The sequence below is a fragment of the Sceloporus occidentalis genome, unplaced genomic scaffold (assembly GCF_023333645.1).
Source record: "Sceloporus occidentalis isolate IW3139 unplaced genomic scaffold, rSceOcc1.0.p SCAF_419, whole genome shotgun sequence".
Lineage (NCBI taxonomy): Eukaryota > Metazoa > Chordata > Lepidosauria > Squamata > Phrynosomatidae > Sceloporus > Sceloporus occidentalis.
The window spans coordinates 67,818-86,832 of NW_028317399.1; the positions used below are offsets into that span (position 1 = coordinate 67,818).

General features: G+C 37.7%; 1 protein-coding gene across 1 annotated transcript in view; it reads left to right on the forward strand.

The window, feature by feature from the left end:
- The first annotated feature begins 3,469 nt into the window (after nt 1-3,469).
- Nucleotides 3,470-19,015, forward strand: part of LOC149272781 (IgGFc-binding protein-like) — a 39,677-nt gene continuing 24,131 nt past the window's right edge. Inside the window, exons 1-13 of the mRNA XM_089506733.1 lie at nt 3,470-3,527; nt 8,502-8,534; nt 8,791-9,134; nt 9,910-10,480; nt 11,344-11,942; nt 12,107-12,677; nt 12,795-13,339; nt 14,043-14,625; nt 15,154-15,353; nt 15,616-15,757; nt 16,547-17,145; nt 17,484-17,664; nt 18,301-18,896. Coding sequence (XP_089362859.1) covers nt 3,470-3,527; nt 8,502-8,534; nt 8,791-9,134; nt 9,910-10,480; nt 11,344-11,942; nt 12,107-12,677; nt 12,795-13,339; nt 14,043-14,625; nt 15,154-15,353; nt 15,616-15,757; nt 16,547-17,145; nt 17,484-17,664; nt 18,301-18,896 — 5,022 coding nt within the window. The remainder of the gene's footprint in view (nt 3,528-8,501; nt 8,535-8,790; nt 9,135-9,909; nt 10,481-11,343; nt 11,943-12,106; nt 12,678-12,794; nt 13,340-14,042; nt 14,626-15,153; nt 15,354-15,615; nt 15,758-16,546; nt 17,146-17,483; nt 17,665-18,300; nt 18,897-19,015) is intronic.

Consider the following 19,015-nt stretch of genomic DNA (forward strand, 5'->3'; position numbering starts at 1 on the left):
TCCGTCTGGCCATTGTCAGTCAAGCTCTTATTCTAGATGATAGTGAGTAGAGTGGACTTTCGTAATATTCAAAATTATTTAGTAACATAGAATATTGAACTGGTTTATCTGGTTTATCGTATTTGTTGCCATGAACATAGAACTGGATGGCAGGTAAGAACCATTCTGCCCATCTAGTCTGCCAATTTTATCTGCTCTTAGCGGTATAGAATTGTAGCTGTGGAAGAAAAGGAACACATTTGTAGACCATGGATATTCCTTTTTGCTTAAGAAGTTTTGTGTGTGGATGTTTGTGGCTTCCTTCCACCAGTTCAGCACCCTGGACAGCTACCAAGCCCACCTATATCATGGTGGGCTACCTTGTCTAATATGTGTATCAAGTCCTGTTCACATGAAGCCCCTGTGCTGCTAAAAACTGAGCTGCCAAAACTAATATTTGTAATTGTTTCAGAGAACTGATTAACAAACTGAATCACATCGGGTTTGCTCATCTCAACCTTACTTAGGTCCATTTGGGTCCTATTTTGATTAAAGATCATGCAAGTGTCTCCCGTTGCATGTGCTTTGTATAGAATGGAGAACCCGCCCCAAAAAAGACTTTGGACCAAACACCCTAAAGCAGTATCCCGCCTTGTATCAATGACCACCTTTGGGTCAATTGCTTTTTTATAAAATATGTATATATACAATCCTTCCAACTATTCCCCAACTTCACTCTAGGAAGTCAATGAAACGTTCTATATGGTAAAAAAACATGGCGCACAACGTTGGTTTGAACGCGAAAGAAAGGGTATCGCCAAGGGACCCAATGCACTGCATCAAAGAACCCTTAGCTTCTTGAAGACTTAAAAGTTGTCATTTCTGAAATGGATAAAACAGGGAACGTTGTAGTTGTAAAGCAGGTGGAACCCTCGATTGTCCTTTTCTCCGTCCACCTATAAAACAAACAAGAATCTAAGTTAGTTGACAGTTTCCTACATAATTGTAAAAGTGACCCCTTTTGTTTAAGCTCGTATTTTGGAAACTCCCTTTGACTCCCTTTGAACAGCCATAAACCATTTCACCCAGTGTGCTTCCCCTTTAATTACTTTGCAAATGACTCCGCGTGCCAGTGTACACAAACGAGTCCTGTGTTTCTCAGAATCGAGCTTTGTTTGCCGAGGGATCTCTCTGCCGTTTTTATTCCAGGCAGGGTACACTGACAGCAAGGCTTTACACGACACGAGAGCTTTACGTCGCACACCTGTTTGCATTTTTATCTTAGTTGTCATCTTAAAGTGAAATGTAAACAGATCATTTTTCAGATATCATATGTTTTATACTTCAGTTATATTACCATGCGAGTTTAGCCATATATAGTCAAGCCTTCTAGGTACATATAGATTAGTTATTTTTTATAAAGAATATAATATAGGCGTATTTTTTATTTAAAGTGATACTTTTTAACTTACTTCAGCCTCTTGCCTTTTTAATGGATCTTCTCTGCTGGTCTCTGAATCTATATCAAGTTAATGTTTATTATAGATGAGCCTTAGCCTCTACTATGAAAGTGGGAGATCAACAACCCTTTACTCAATAATGGTCAATAATAATCTTCATACCAAGGAAACATAAAAAAATGGAGATATCCATGTGGGAGCCAACTCTCTCACATAATCCCAAACTTTGATTCCATGTATAACCCTTTTTGTAAGATCAATTGAAATGATTAGTTCAATTGATCATTCTTTGATCCACACAGGGAGTATAGAAAAAAATGTTGGCATTGTAAATGCTTCATTTTTATGGTAACCTAGTTAAATGATGTCTGTGTCATTTAGACACACGTGGAAGTTACACGTGTTTATAATGGTTTAATCGGTGCCATAGTAATCGCAGGTGATGTTGATGTCTCTTACTTGGTCAAGTTCTGACATCTGTCTGCCCATTTCCCTTCTGCTCCACCAATTCTATCCAAATGCCCTTGTTACTGAGCCCTTCCAATGTGTTTTTAATTTTTGGGTACCTAGGGCACAACTTACATGAAACATTAACATAACAGTGGGTATTTTAATTTCAACCAATCAGCAAAAACACACATTTGCAACATCTACAAATTAAAAACAATATAATGTATCAGTTCTCGGTGTTATCCCAAATTATCTATCCTCGGAAAGCCCTGGCAACACCTCCCCCCATTTTTTCGAATTAGATAGATCCCGTCATGGGGATAGAACCCAAGAAGTTTTATCTGGGTCAAAAGTTTTATGAAAACGGAGTTATGTACTTATGAGCAATAAAAATATATCATGATCATTTTACCTCTATGAACATATTTCAGTTCGAAAGGAAATTGTGAGTCATAATTGTCATTTTGTTTGTTGTCTAGGTGGTGGCTGTGAACGTATTATAATTCAATGGCAGCCCTAAACCAGTGGATTTCATGCCAAATTCACTCTAACGCCTTTGTGTCACATTTTCCGATCACCGTGACCATAAAGACCATAAATATTTGGGACAGCCCCACCATGACAAAGCCCGTACATGTACGGGCTCACAATGCATTGTTTTTAATGGGTTTAAGGACAACCCATTGTCCTTAAGGGGTTAAAATTGTTTGCAAAAGAAACAAACAGCCCAGAAAGAATACTTTTTTTTTTTTCAAACACAAAATTCTTAGAAATCGTGAATTGCTCATCTAAAAGGTTAGGAGGTGCCTTCGGCTGAACTTAGATCAAAAATGGGTTTAGTTTAAAATGTTTGTGCCTCTGGCATTGTGCACACCCCCTTGTAAGGGGCCGACAGCAATGGTTTTCGATGTGGAGAGGGGACTCGGGGTTCCCATTTAGGTCTAAACTCAGGTGGGCTGTAGCACATCTTTCAGGGTATACTATTTCAATGGTGGCACGCTCAGTTACCCTTTTAGACTAGATTTCCCAATATTAGTGAGAACCAACTGTGAAATTATAGGTATTTTGCCGTAAGTAGCAAGATACTAGAAGGTTTATAACCAATTATTGCATACAGAGAAAAAAAAAAACATTCTACTAAAATTCCTTAGGGTATAATCCATCATTACAAGCCATAGGCCGAAATATTAACGTAACTGTCAGAATTAGTGACAATATAACATGAAACAAGTAATCCATTGATAGAACCCTTGAGCCCTACACAAAACAGTTTCTACAACTGGAGGTCTGCCGATCTACAGATACCTATAAAGAAATGGTAGACTCTGGAAATGAGACATAACATTCAGTTATACTTTTCCAGGAAAATGACATTTGCAAATGATTTGGAGATTTTGATAATCCTGTGTAATTGTTGGAGGGGTCATGCAAAGGACCTAAGTTGAACGCAAGGCAACATGACAACACTTTTGGGGATGTCAATTGGAGGATTGAGGCGAGAACATCACCAAGATGCAGACGGAGATAGAAGACTGAAGAAAGCAGATTAAAGAGAGAAGAGAAAAGATAAAAGAAAGAATATGGAGAAGAAGAAGATGCGGAAATGGTCGGCAGAAGCAAAAGTGGTCGGCAGAGAAGGTATGAAAACATTTATACAGCGTGAGAAAGACTGGACGAAAATGAGAGTGTGAGAGAATGAGTATGAGAAAGTGAGTGAGAGTGAATGTGAATTTCATTCCTAATTTAAAATCCTTCCCCCCACCAATTTTGGCTGAACCAAATCTACAGGGCATGTAATTCGTTGCTCAAAAACCAATGGGCAAAAAAAAACAACAGAAAAACGTTTCCAAACCATTCTTGGTCTATTTGCAGATGTCATAAATATGAAATAAAATCCACCATATTACTCAGCGTTCCAATGGTTGACTTCTAGAAAGCAGAAAACCTTTCGTGCATGAGATTTGGGAGATTAACGACTATCATTGTTAACTAACGTTCTCTAGAAGATGTTAAGGTGGCTTATGGTTACTTTTTTTCCTCTTCTCTATCTTCTCTGAACTGGGTTTTAGTTTATTCTAGAATCGATACCCAAATACTGGTTCCAAGGGTAATAACGTTATTGTATATCTACATAATTCAGTTTTTGGGATCAATTTTTTTTCCATCTTCATGCCCATATGACTTAACAAAAAACATCTCCATACTTCAAAACAAAAAAATGTCTACCTCGTTTCACCCATTTCAACAGGATAGAGATCAACAAGCCATTAATACAAAGCAGGTGTCACTGAAGCCGGAGGATATGGTGTCTGGATCTTCCTGTTATTCAGGCTTAGTCAGCGAATGTAAGAAGATTGAAGGATATCATTATTCTCAGTGCCTTAAAAATCTGAACCTTATAGAATTATTTTTCCGTTCCTTGATCCCTTTTCATTTTATCGGATAGAGACTGATGATGGGCATCATGGCCCCATGATCTCAAAACCCTTCTTCCACAAACCTCGTAGGACCCATTTTATGAACAAGAGAAATAACATGATTTTCAATTAAAAAGATAAAGAAACACATAAAGGCGCGTTTTATTAATATATACATTTAAGCTGCGAGATATCCTATAGAGGCTCGCACACACCCAGAAAGTACACAGAGAGAACATATTCCGCTAAACAAATATTCATACAGTTATAATCCCTGGCGCACATCCCAAATACATTACTAAGTGCCAGCTCATGTTCTTAAACATACATTCAGTAGCAAAGCAGACACGTTCATACAAAGAGATCTGTGAATAAGTAACTAAGGCATTCATTCCTCGTCTCAGACCCTCCTTGAGTTCATTGCAAGAGCCAGGGCTGAAAGTTTTACATTTTTCAGTAAAAAAAAACACTCTATTTTCTAGTTCTATTGTTACAATCAACTAAATAACAAAAGTCTGTTTTTATAAAAAGAAAGAAAAAACCTGGTGGATATCTTCCGACGATCTCTTTAAATGACGAAAATGTAACCTGTAACGTAGGAAGATAGTCCAAGAAAAAAGCCAAGAAAAAAGCCATAAAGAGCTTTATAAAAACCTATTGTCTGCACCTTGCCCCTCCGAAAGAAATTCGAAAAATCCTAAAAATTCTGGAATTTCCAGAAGAAAACAAATTGTTTTTAAAATTCTGATTGACCTTTAGAACGATGTTTACCAAGTTGCCCCTGGGGTATTTTTTTTTTTTTACCTAGAAGCACCTGCTTTGAGTATAGCTGAGAATTATTGTTAGAATCAATATATTTTCCTTGAGTTGTGGATTTTAGTTTTCAGGAAGCTTTTCCATTAAAATTCCAGAAGGTGGCAGTGTATTAAAAGTATTTAAAAGAAAATTTGGGAAAATAAGGAAAACAAGAAAAAGAACATCAGAAGAAAAAAATGAATGTCCGAGGGATACATAAATGTCGATGTCAAGGATTGAGGGTTAAAAAGTGATGCGATTAGAGCAATAGATGGAATATTTGTATGATCTAGTAACTAGACATTGAGCTGTCGGGATGTAACATATGTAACAGTGTGATGTCACCATGATGCGATGGCTGGATCCCCGCAACTTTCAGAATAACATTTACGTTCCTAAATAAACTCAGAGAAATTGAGAAGTTCCACATAAAAACATTTATAGATTTTTTTTAATACTCTGCAATAAGAGTCACCTGTCTGGGTAACATCTACTCTAAAAACGATGACATCATGCTCAATTGATTACACATCTCTTAGGTAGATTTATGGGTATAATTAATAAAAGGTCACCTTAGTCTGACATGGATGCCTATTGTTGAGTTTTTGAAACGGATTTCCACTGGCGCCATAATCCAGACAGAGATCGGTATCTTGTCCTTTAAAGCTGAGCTGTCCTAGTTTAATGTTTGCAAGACCTTTTTTTTACCTTTTGTTATTCGTGTATTTGGAGCAGGGACGGGGGATTCTGACTCTGGAAGTCCAGATACAAATGCATTGCCCAAGAACTCATTAAATGCTATTAATTAGTTCATCTTTTGAACTTGGAATATGAGCCCCCTTCTCACGTTAAAACAAGGAACGTGCTTCTAGAAATCTAGAATCTGCCGGCAGATCAGCTCTATTCGGGCCATCTAGTCGCTTTTCCATTTATGTATCATCCTCTCAGTAAACGTAAAACTTGCTTACATTGTATCTAAGTCTTTGATCCTCTAGTTTTAGAAACTATCCACCAAAATCAATCCCTGTAGTGTCCATGTTCTGGTATTTATCTTTTACTTATCCACCGTGGGTTCTAACCTTAACGTGACGTCCTTTATATGTTTCTATGTGTTATTCTAGCTAATAATTACTAATCTTGAGTTTATTCAATATAACGCTGAGCCATCATCGTCAATTATCTTTAACACAGATCTCTAGAGAACATGTAGGGTATCATTTTCTCCTGGCATGATCACAGGTGGGTCCTTCATTTGTACGGGTGAGTGCCAGTTTAACTGGTACATAGGCTGGCCCATCTCCCCTTATAGAAGGGTAACCTTGAACATATGACTATTTAGGGATACCAAGAGCCAATGTATAGCTTGCAAATCTAGATGATCTAAGAGACAACCTAATTTACAGTTCCAAACTATGAAGGACAATTGACCAGAGATGTTCCTCAAAAAAGTTGGCACCTTTGGAGATCTTGACGGGTAAAACTCTTATAAGACTCTCTTTCCTCTTCTTGCAATACCCTCAATCTTTCATGGGGTTATGAGATGACAGGCAATAACTGAGCCTACTTATTACATTGATAATGTTAGCTCACATATGACACATTATGACACCACGAAGAGGCAGTACCATTGAAGAGGCAGGGCAGTTAAAAACCAAGCAAAGTTAGGTGGAAGTTAAGTTTGTAGTAGCCTTCAGAGAGTTGGGTCTTGCAGAGAAACCTTCTTCCTAAACTAAGCTACATGCACCTCAATGATTAATAAATCAATATGTCACCTCCTGCTTCTCAGGCTTTATAATATCCATGTCTGGCTACAGAATTATTATTTATTAGTGTATTTTTTCTAGGATTAATATTAAAAATCAACACTGTTATCAAGTTGTCCATTTCTTTATTCTTCTGCTCCTCATTTATGGAAGTACAACATTTTTTCTTTTGTCATTCAGTTTATTTCTTCCTTTCTTTCCTTCGTTCCTTTCTTTCTATGGATAGATCTCCTCCTTTGTTTCCAAGAGTTATTGGCTGTAAAGCCTCGCTAGTATCTATAAAAGGCACGGAGCTCCTAAATTAGTCATATCCAGGGCAGCTTACAGGTAGGTCACATCTTCATTACTCAATGCCCTTCATTAATCAGATGTGCGTCTGATTAGAATACTTTCATCCGCATGTTCCCTGACGGCTCAGTTAACTCAGACACAATAGGATATTGTATTGTATGTCGTTCCAGCATCTTTGTTCTTCTGCATCTTCTTTTAAATCAATGTTTTCTTAAAGATAAATGGATATATCGAAGACCCTTATTTTTTATATATACATATATATAATTATATTTTTATATTATTAAATATTATTTATATTATATTGAAGACTCTTAATTCCCATTTAAAGATTTTCTCAATATTATTCTGAAAGGTTGGACGCTTTTCTAGACAAAAGTGGGAATAGTTGACAAATTAAATTATATCGTTTTGAGTTGTTTCACGGAAAAACTAAAATAACACAGGGACTAAGATTGGATTCTAAATGTGTTTACAAATGGAATTGTATTATTTGTGTTAAACCTGACCTCCAACAGATAGACAGAAGACATGATAATGTCCTGTATCTTAATTTTATTAAAGGAATATGTAATGTTCAGCATGTAACTACATGAGTAAATATAATTAATGTGGAATAATAATAATCATCAAGTGGAATATGTTGTGTTTTTAGACTTGGGTGTCTCGCCAGCTTAATAAGATCCATGATAGGTAGGTGGATATTTATTAAATTGCAAAATATATTTTTTTTAAAATCAGCAGGAATTCTTGCAAGAGCATAGATTCCATTGGTCAGAGAATTTCTGATGGACATAAAAAATTCATGGAAGCCACTTAAAAAGATATTTAAGCAGCTGAGTCTAAAGATGAATGTACCTTGGAAGACTTGTTATAATGTAGCAAATTGTATCCACCTTCTAAATTGTCTTCCAGGTAGCTATGTGTGTTGCAACACTTCTTCATCTTTTGGTTCCTTTGGTTCTTCTGCCTGGTAGGTGTCATATTTAATATTTGTACATTTTTTCTTAAAAAAACCTAAACCTAAATTTTTTTTTTACTCAATCAAACTGCATCAGCTAGAGTGTAAGGCTTGGTTATTAAGACTGAGACATTCTATTGGTTATCACAGGTTATATAATAAGGAGTCAGGGTGTTTGTCTAGTAGATTTAGTCAAGAGAGCCCATGTTACCTCTCATATCTTCTATCATTCCTCTTCACCTGTCTACCTCCTCCAACCTGACCACATGTTTATTTGGGTTTTTAGCTCTGTCCAACTTCCAATACCTTCTGGAAATAATTACATGTATTGCTTTTTAAATTCATTTTCTTGTCCTGACTTAATTCTTCTTGTGTTTTTTTTAAGGAATTTGTGGAGTTAAGCTAGACGACATTTTCGGTAAGCAATTTGTTGTCATTTTGATTTAACAAAAGATGGAGTCTACCAAAAAAAAGGGAAAGGGTGTTTTTAATGCCAAAAGCTGCTTAAAGAGGCTAATAGTCAATGTGGCAATATATAAGAATGTGAAAACCCAGGGAACTTTTCTTAGCTATTGTTTCTTAGCCCTTTGTAATAGTAGCATTTAGTTTAAAGTTAGTAGAACTTTGTTATTTTCATCATGGTGCGATGTTCGTCTGTTTCTTTCCCCTTTCAGGGAGTAAATCTAAGCGTTGCAAGAATGCACATTGTAAGGCAGACGAAATATGCCAAGAAATTTCTGGAAAACCCAAATGTGTACAAAACAAGGATGAGCCTTTGTGTTGGGCAGTTGGTGACCCTCACTATCGCACCTTCGATGGCCACCATTATGACTTCCAGGGCACCTGCACTTACACTCTCTCTAAAACATGTGGGAATGTCAAGGGACTCCCAGCTTTCAATATCGAGGCTAAAAACGAGAATCGAGGGAATTCTAAAGTCTCGTTTGTCAGCTATGTGACCATACAAGTGTATAGTTTCACTATTTCTATTATGAGACAAGAGCATGGATTTGTCAGAGTAAGTAATCGAGCATGTATGTACATTGTAGGGTGAATAATTGATCTTAATACATGGTTATATATTTACTACTGTCTCAGTTTCCTTCAAGGGACAAAAACAATACACTTACCATTTTTGAGATAATTGCTTTCATCTGAACCACTAAAGAGACCACCTAAACCTGCTGAGACCGTTGAAAATATTTAACAAAGGTTATTGCCCATCATAAACATTCTGTGTAGTTCCTTTCCAACATTGGTATCCATTCTCCTAGGCCAATAGCGGCCTATATCACAGAATGCTATTGCTGGACAGATCAGCAGTCTCATCGTGACTGCTCGTAACTGGAGATATTGCCCCTGCTGTGTCAAAAATGCATGCATAGATATACAAAATACTTGAGAGGAGCAAAGTAGGGTTGAATACTCAAAAGCTAATGGCCAATGTCCTATAGAAACCTTCTTGGACACCAATGGAATGACTCTTCTTCTTCTCCATCATTGGACCTTTGACTGGTAGAGTTTTAGAGGCAGCAGATTACAATATGGCACTATCTCATAATTCTTCTCTCTTAGTCACAGGGTATGACCTAAGGATATTTTAATCACTTGTCAAAATACCTGAGCCCCATGGAGTAAATTTCTTTTTGCATAAGTTACAGACGGAATGCCACACTTCGGATATTGTTTGGTATCATAAATGACAAGTTACGGATAATATTTACAAATCATGCCGACCTATATCTTTGTTGTAATCTCTTTTGTTGCAATCTCTTTCATTTTTCTCTAAATAGGTGGATTACCAACGCCGCCGCCTTCCTATTCATCTGAAAAGTGGCCAGGTTCAAATATATCAGTCTGGCCGATTTGTTGTCATTGACACTGATTTCAGTCTTAAGGTGCATTATGATTGGTTCTCTATCCTGAAAATATACCTCGCCAGCAGCTACTCTGGAAGTGTTTGCGGATTGTGCGGCAACTATAATGGAAACTCTGCCGATGACCAAGCCACACCAACGGGGGCAAAAGTGAGTAGCGTGGTTGACTTTGGAAAAAGCTGGAGCGTGGACAAGGGTGGCAAATTCTGCTGGCACGACTGCAACGGGCACTGTAAGCCCTGTCACTCCAAACATATAAAAAAATACTCAGAAAATGATCACTGCGGACTGATTTCTAAAGAAAACGGCCCTTTTTATAAGTGTCATCAAGCGGTCGACCCAATAATCTACGTCAAAAACTGTGAGCACGACCTGTGCATGAATGAAAAGAGCAAACTGCTCTTGTGCCAAAACCTTAAGAATTATGCCGATGCTTGTCAAAGAAAGGCGATTGCAATAGCAGAATGGCGAAAATTGGCTAAGTGTCGTAAGTGGAGATTTTTGTTGGTTATTCTTTTTTATTTTAGGTATAATCCATTGAGCTGCCATTTCTCAAGTCTTCTCAAATCTTTGTATATTTGTAAAATTAGCTACTTTTTTTATAAAATGTGATTGTTACAGGAAGTAGCTGAAAATATGGTAGGCATATACAGGAAGTAGCTGAAAGATAAAGTAAATGCATAAAGCAAGTAACTGAAAATATAGCTGGTTTATTCTGGAAGTAACTGAAAAATAAGTTCACTAAGTAACTAAACATACAGTAGATGAATACAGGAAGTAGCAAAAAATACATAGGTCTTTACAGGAAGTAACTGAAAATAGATGTACACAGGAAGTAACCGAAAATACAGTAGATATATACAGGAAGTAACTGACAAATACATAGGTATTTACAGGAACTATGTGAAATACAGTAGATATATACAGGAAGTGACTGAAAATTCATAGGTATTTACAGGAAGTAACTGAAAAGACAGTAGATATATACAGGAAGTAACTAAAAATTCATAGGTATTTACAGGAAGTAACTGAAAAGACAGTAAATATATACAGGAAGTAACTAAAAATTCTTAGGTATTTACAGGAAGTAACTGAAAAATACATAGGTCTTTACAGGAAGTAACTGAAAAATACAGTAGATATATACAGGAAGTAACTGAAATAGAGTAGATATATACAGGAAGTAACAAAAAATTCATAGGTCTTTACAGGAAGTAACTGAAAAATAGACTAAGTATATACACATTATTTCAGCAACTGAAATAGGATAAACAATGTTCTTAATGTATTCCAATTTCCTACAGTCAAACAAAAAAGTATAAAATCTTAACATTGTTTGTTGTTTTATAGCCCTACAGTGCCCAGAGAACAGTAAGTACACTCTTTGCGAAAACCCATGCCCCAAAACCTGCAACGATGCCGCAGTACCCAACAACTGCACGCAATATTGCGTTGAATCATGTGAGTGTAAAGATGGCTATGTGTTGGATGGAGGTAAATGTATTCCCAAGTCCAGCTGTGGCTGCGTTTACGAGGGCAGAGCGTATGCCCAAAATGAAACATTTTGGGGTGACGACAACTGCTCAAAAAAATGCATTTGTAATGCAACCACCAAGAAGGTAGAATGCAAGTCAGCGGGTTGTAAGGGAAATGAGAAGTGCACAGTGGTCAACCAGATCCAAGACTGTTACTCTCTATCCTCTGGTACCTGCGCAACTTTTGGAAACCACCACTATAAAACCTTTGACGGGGCAAGATACAATTTCCAAGGCACGTGTCTGTATCAGTTTGCGTCACTCTGCACAAAGAAACATGACTTGGAGGACTTCCAAATTAATATTCAAAATCGGAATAGCGGCCACAAAGCCGTGTCATATGCCATTTTAATGCAGATTAAAGTTTTTAATTTCACTATTGAGATCAACAGTCAGAACAAAGACCACATTAAGGTAAGATGTCCCACTTGTTCTTAATGAAATCTGAACTCTGGAAACTATGGAATTTTAAGAATTGACAAAAATCAATATAAGCACTTATTCTGATATAGCTCTGAAATTCCCTTGGAGTGATGTGGAACATGTTATGAACTCACATAATGTCATTTTGCATCTAGGTGAATGGAGAATTGACCAACCTACCCTTTGTCGTTGGCTTAGGCATGTTGTCTATCTACCAGCATGGATTTTATGTTGTCCTCCAGACGAGCTTCAATTTACGAGTTACTTTTAATTGGGAAAATCATGTCATTGTGACTGTTCCAAACTCATATTCAAGATCCGTCTGTGGTCTATGTGGGAACTTTGATGGAGACAAGTCCAATGATTTTACGACGAAGGGCACTGATGTTGTTGCCAGCCCCATCAGCTTTGGAAAAAGTTGGGTTGTGGAACGGTACCCTGAATGCTCTGATGAGGCTAAGGGAAACTGTTCTGAGTCAAAGCTGTTTGAACTAAAAAAACATCACCATTCCGGCAATAAGGAATGTAGTGTCATCTTGGACAAGAAAGGTCCATTCCGTGATTGTCACAAATGCGTAGACCCGGAGGATTATTTCTCTGACTGCATATTTGATGCCTGTTACAGTCACAAAGAGAAAACCGGATGCAGTGTTATCACCGCATATGCTATTGCTTGTCAAGATGCGGCATGCAATATATACCCATGGAGATCTGAGAAATTCTGCAGTAAGTTTTTTGGTTCTACAGTGAATACATTTAGCATTAGTAAATCATGTTTACATTATTATTCCATTATTCCATAATGTTTTTTCTGTTACATTTGTTTCTTTATGTTATTGATAGATCCAGGCTGTGAGAAACATAGTCACTTCAAAGCATGTGGACATGAATGTCCTCCAACTTGCCCCGTGTCTTCTCCTCCATTGGGATGCGTCCCAGGATGTTTAAGAGGTTGTGTGTGTGATGACGGTTATCTCCTTAGCGGTAGAAAATGTGTCCCTCTTGAGGAATGCGGATGTAACCGCAATGGCCGATACTACAAGCTCGGAGAAATATTTTTCTTGGGTGGAAAATGTGGTCAAGAGTGCAAGTGTATGGAAAATGGGGTCATAGAGTGCACTGATGCTCTTTGTGTGTCAAGCGCTAGTTGCTCCGCAGCTGGGGATCCCCATTACAAAACTTTTGATGGTCTCACCTATGATTTCCAAGGATTCTGTAGATACACACTTGCCAAGACCGTCACCGAAAATTCCAAATTAACACCCTTTGCTGTCAGTGTGAGAAATGAAAAATGGGGTAACGGCTGTGTATCTGTAACAAAATCTGTATCCTTGGAGGTTTATGGCAACACCTTAAGTCTTCAGTACAAACATAAAGGTGTCATCACGGTAAGAAAATGATCAGAAATATAGCAAGACTGAAATGAAAAATCTGAATGAAAATTAAGTTATTATAAGATGCATAAGATTTGATATATTGATATATCGTACTATGATTAAGAAAGAAAATATATCACTAAAAATATCTGGGATATGTTATGTTTTTTTCATTGTTTAAATTTATAAAAAATAATAAATAAGAAAAAAACTAAATATGAGAAATAATGATTTTCTATTAATGGTTCGTATTAAGGGTTTTCTGAAATAACATAATAACACAACCAGGTTACAGGAACATAACAAAAAAATAATTTATCTCAAAATGCTTTATAATGAGGTAAGATAATATATTTTCTGAAGCATTTTAAAAGCAGAGGCTGTCCTTAAAGTCGTATTAATTTTAAAAGAAGGCGTAGTGACATTAAATTTTAATAAAATATATTGTTAAGGTGATAAAACTTATTGGTGTAAGCTACATCTTCATTTATATGTCTCTTAAAAGTAATAAGAGGATATTTAGCAGGTACATTTTGGAGGCCATTTTGGAGACAAGGGGAGATTTTTTTTACTCTTGTGATTGTTAACATTATTTTTAGCCTTTTCTTTTTGCCAATCTATGTAGGCTCATAGTTATTAAACGTCTTGTGGTGAAGTTTATCGTTAGATAAATCATTACGCTAGATATTTACCATATTCCTTAAACTCATTATAGATCAATGGAATATTTAGTAACCTTCCATTAGTCTTGGATAATGGAAAAATCCAAGCCTACCAACACGGGCTAAGCTCCTTTATCCAAACCGACTTTGGCTTAAAAGTCAGCTATGATCTGGTTTATCATGTGGTTGTCACTGTCCCGGGAACCTACAGCGGCCACCTGGGAGGACTGTGCGGTAACTTCAACCAAAATAAAAATGACGAATTCCAACGTCCAGACAAGACGTTGGTTCCAGACGCCTCCGTGTTTGGAGAGTCATGGAAGGTGTCGACTCCTGGCTTTCTCGCTGTTCATTCCGACTGTGGAGGTCCCAAACAGACATGTAAATGTGACGAAAGCAAAAGGAGACTCTTTAAGACCGAACAGTACTGCGGCTTCCTGAAGAAGAAGGGGGGTCCTTTAAGTGCTTGTTATGACATAGTAAATCCCGAGAGCTATTTCAATAACTGTGTCTATGACCTGTGTGCAGACTCTTCTACTAAGGCAAACCTTCTTTGCTATAATATCCGTACTTACGTCAAAGATTGCCAAGAAGCTGGGATCCAAATCCAACACTGGAGGTCTTCCAAATTCTGCTGTAAGTACAATCCTTGGTGCTAAAGTCTAAGTTTTATTTGCATGTATTATTAATTGCAGGTATATTAACTTGTTTGACATGGAATTTCGTAACGCTGTAAATTAACATCCACAGATGTCTTGCAAAATGTACGTATTTACAGCAATATTCATTGAGAACATATGGATGTTTAAGACAATGACAGTGTTTTTATGTGATTTTTTTTTCTTTAATTTATGACGAATGTAACAATGTATTTCCTTTGGGAGCTTCCCTAGGCCTGACCTAGGATTAAAAGAGGATGCACGCCTTTAAGACATAAAGCTCCAGGATATGACATCATATTACATAGCTCCATGTAATATTAAAGGCGCTCACCGCTTTTTAATGCAGTCTACAAAGGTTGTGCTGCACCCATTGAGCAGCTGCACACCAGGGGACCTGATCACCCAACAGGGAGACCGCCGCAGGGGAATATCTAGGTGCTACATAAATAAGCAATAATTATAATAATATAAATTCCGCTTCTTTATTTCTTTCTTCAATTAGTTCTAAGTTGCCCGGCCAACAGCCATTACAAGCTATGTGCCAAAGTCTGTACAGCCACTTGCCCTGGAATTGCAATGTCTATAAAATGCCCCAATTACTGTTCTGAGGGCTGCGAGTGTGAGTCGGGATACTACAACGATGGAAACCGGTGCGTGTCAAAGAAAAAATGTGGCTGTTTCATCAATGGAAAATACTACCAGGTATGGGTAATTTTTATTTTATGGGTAAAGCAAGATGCAAATCTCCCTGTTTCAGGGAGTTAAAATGTATCAAAAATATTTATTCTTTTTGACTCTAAACTCATACAGAAAAAGACTGACATTTGGCACCTACTATGACTGGTACAAACTCAAGGCTCGGCCTTATCATCATAACACACTTACATACTTATTCCTTATCAAATATAATTGCAACATGATGTCTAAAATTTAAATAACGAGGTAGTTTGATTTCCCCCCACAGCATTCACAGAAGGTCATCTCCAATGACTGCAAAAGCATCTGCACCTGTGACGAAGTTCATGGATACCGTTGTGATCCATTTACATGCGGGCGTAATAAACAATGTCACATAGAAAACGGTACTGTCTCGTGTTCTCCAATAGGTACGTCCCAAAAAAAAAAAAAAGGTTTGAAAGAAGGTGTAAAGCACCCAGCTATGGGTAACCTATGGAGTTTAGGTAATACGCCAAAGCCACATCCATTTGCCACAATTTTACTCCCAATAAGTTTGTAACACCTAGCCGTGCATATGGATAACAGTTTTCTCCTAAAGCATAAAGATAATTAATCAGCACGTGTCAAACTCATTTTTTGTAGCTAAGTTGGACTGTAGGCTGGATAATGTATGCTTGAACAAGATTGATGGATTGGCTTAATGTTAAGAGTCCAAATTTGAACTAGCAATAAACCCGATCTCCCCTTTGACATCTGCTTGCCAAGATGGACTTAGGAGAGCTTCCTCACTAGCCTCATAAGATGATCTGGCTTAGCTTCAGCTCATCCTTCATTTTGCTCTCTCTCAAATGCTATGGATAAATGACCCAATGACTTGATTCCAATGCAGATGAAGCACTAGGATGGAGTTACTTTAATGAGTAGGTAGTGAAGTCCACACAGAAGAATTCACGTCTATCATTTTAACCCAATCCATGACCTTATCAGGCATGTTACAAAGGATTTCAGTCCATAAACCATGGCCAGAGAGCATTGTTACTGGGTCAGTTCCATTACATTAACAATTTTGAAACACGGCCACTGTTTGATGAAATGAAGACTAGAGGCCTACTGTAATAGCACGTGTTGAGTTTAATATTGGTAAATGTTAAAAAAGACTAATACTGATAGACCATTACCATGCATTTATAATCATAGGTATCTATGCTTTATTTTAGATCAGCCTTGTCCCATGAATAGCCGTTTCATTGCCTGTGCATCTGCTTGTCCGGCTACGTGCGAGAATCCCACGGCTCCAAAACATTGCAATAAGCAATGTGCAAAGGGTTGCCAATGCAACGTTGGGTTTGTTCTCCATGAAAAAGAATGCATTCGTGCTTCAGACTGCGGTTGTAAATACAACGGTGTCTACCACAAAAACGACCAGGAGTTTTGGGGCGATGATCAGTGCCGTATGCATTGCAAATGTGATCCAAATTCAAAGATGGTGGTGTGCAAAGAGACACACTGCAAGTTAGATGAAAAATGTATGGTAATCAACAACATCCGTGGCTGTTACCTAGCTGGCTACTCAACGTGCACGGCCTTTGGAGACCCTCACTACACAACATTTGATGGCAGGAGATTCGATTTCATGGGCACCTGTATTTACCAGTTAGTTGGCGTGAATTCCAGCCACTCATCCCTAAAGCCGTTCACCGTCAATGTTCAGAACAATAAACGTGGAAACAAAGCGGTGTCTTACACCAAAACTGTCACTTTAAATGTCTACGACCAAGTTCTAGAGCTCAACATGGATTATCCACAACGTCTTTTGGTGTGTATCACACACAGCGTTTGGTAATAATGGATATAAAGGAAAATGTTAGAGAGAGTTATTGAGGGGAGGTAGGGGATTGTAAAGTAGGGTTTGATCATAGTTTTTCTACAATGTTAGCAGATCTCTGAAGATTTACCATAAAGTTAAATAACATAAAGTTATTTTTTGAGTGATACTTTAAAGTTTTACTTTTTAGCACTTGGGATGCCTTAAATGGGAATCCAAACCTCAATTGCCTTAATTATTTTATTACCCTAAAATTACAAAACTTTTTACATATCTATAAACATAGCACATAAATAATAGCAATTTATTATTTTTATTCCTCTCTTCAGATCAATGGAGTTGTTAGCTCGCTGCCTTTCAATGACCAAACTAACAAAGTTGTGGCATTCATCAGCGGCGGTCGCGGCATCATAAAAACAGACTTTAATGTGACTGTGACCTATGATTGGAACAGCCATGCTACAGTAACTGTACCGGGCACTTATGCTAATGCTGTTGCTGGCTTGTGCGGTAATAATAACAAGAATCCCAAGGATGACCTAATAATGAATAACGGAAAAGTAGCTACACATGCTGTAGGTTTTGCAGACAGCTGGAAAGTTGGCAGTGTCCCAGGATGCACTCGAGAATGCACGGGACAATGTCCTAAGTGCTCAGATGCTCAGAAACAACCATATCACAGTGAGAAGTTCTGTGGCATCATCACAAAGTTCCGAGGGCCATTTAGCCAATGTTTCTCCATCATAGACCCAAAACCTTACTTCGACGATTGTGTTTTTGACACATGTCAATACAAAGGTCATCCATCGGCTTTCTGTACGGCTATCCAACTTTATGTCCTCGCCTGCCAGTTGGCTGGAGTCCAAGTCCAAAAATGGAGGTCGTCACATTTTTGCCGTAGGTTTCCAAGTTTCATTCTTTAATTTTCTATAATCTTAGTAATCCTTTCTGCCTTTTCAGCAATGGGAGGGTTTATTTCACCACCAACAGATCTTAAAAGGATGATGTTAGGCATATAAGATCAAGTGATACAGGTTAATTTAATGATAATTTGATGGATATGATACGTTACTATTGTTGTTAACTTATTACATTTAATACTAAGACACAATACCATAATGTCTATGTCCTTTTCTTAACTTTCAGCTTCTCAGTGCCCAATAAATACTCATTATGAGTTGTGTGGAAATAGCTGTCCTTCAACTTGCAGGGGTACTTTACCAATCGATAAGTGTGACTTCCGCTGCAAGGAAATGTGTGCCTGTGACGATGGCTTCATTCAAAGTGGCCATAAATGTGTCCCTGATGATCAGTGCGGCTGTGTCTACAAGGAAAAGTATTACCAAAAGAATGAAGTTTTCTTCCCTGAAGAACGTTGTAATGAAAAATGTCAGTGCCTGGAGAATGGAAATGTCGAATGCCACGATGCACAGTGTGGACCTGGTGAAGAATGCAAAGTGGTCAATGGAATCCGCGGCTGTCATCCAAAGACATACGGGACATCACTGGCAATAGGAGGCCGACACTATACTTCCTTTGATGGCCTTCGCTTTGACTTCCAAGGCACATCAAACTACACTTTAGTAAAAGTGGTGAAAGATGACCCCTCGGTGGCAAACTTTTCTGTGGTCCTGGAGAACGAGAGCTATGACAATGGAAAAATGTCAGTAACGAAGACGGTGGTCGTTTATGTTTATGGGTACACCATAGCCTTTGAAAAAGGGAGAAAGTGGAAAGTAAAGGTTAGTTTACACAACAGTTTTCACTTTTAATGCTTATTTTATGAACCTACAAATTAATTTGTAAAACATAAGTTTGTACACAACAGCAGCCTAGCTCCCATTATCAGACTCGATTCTAG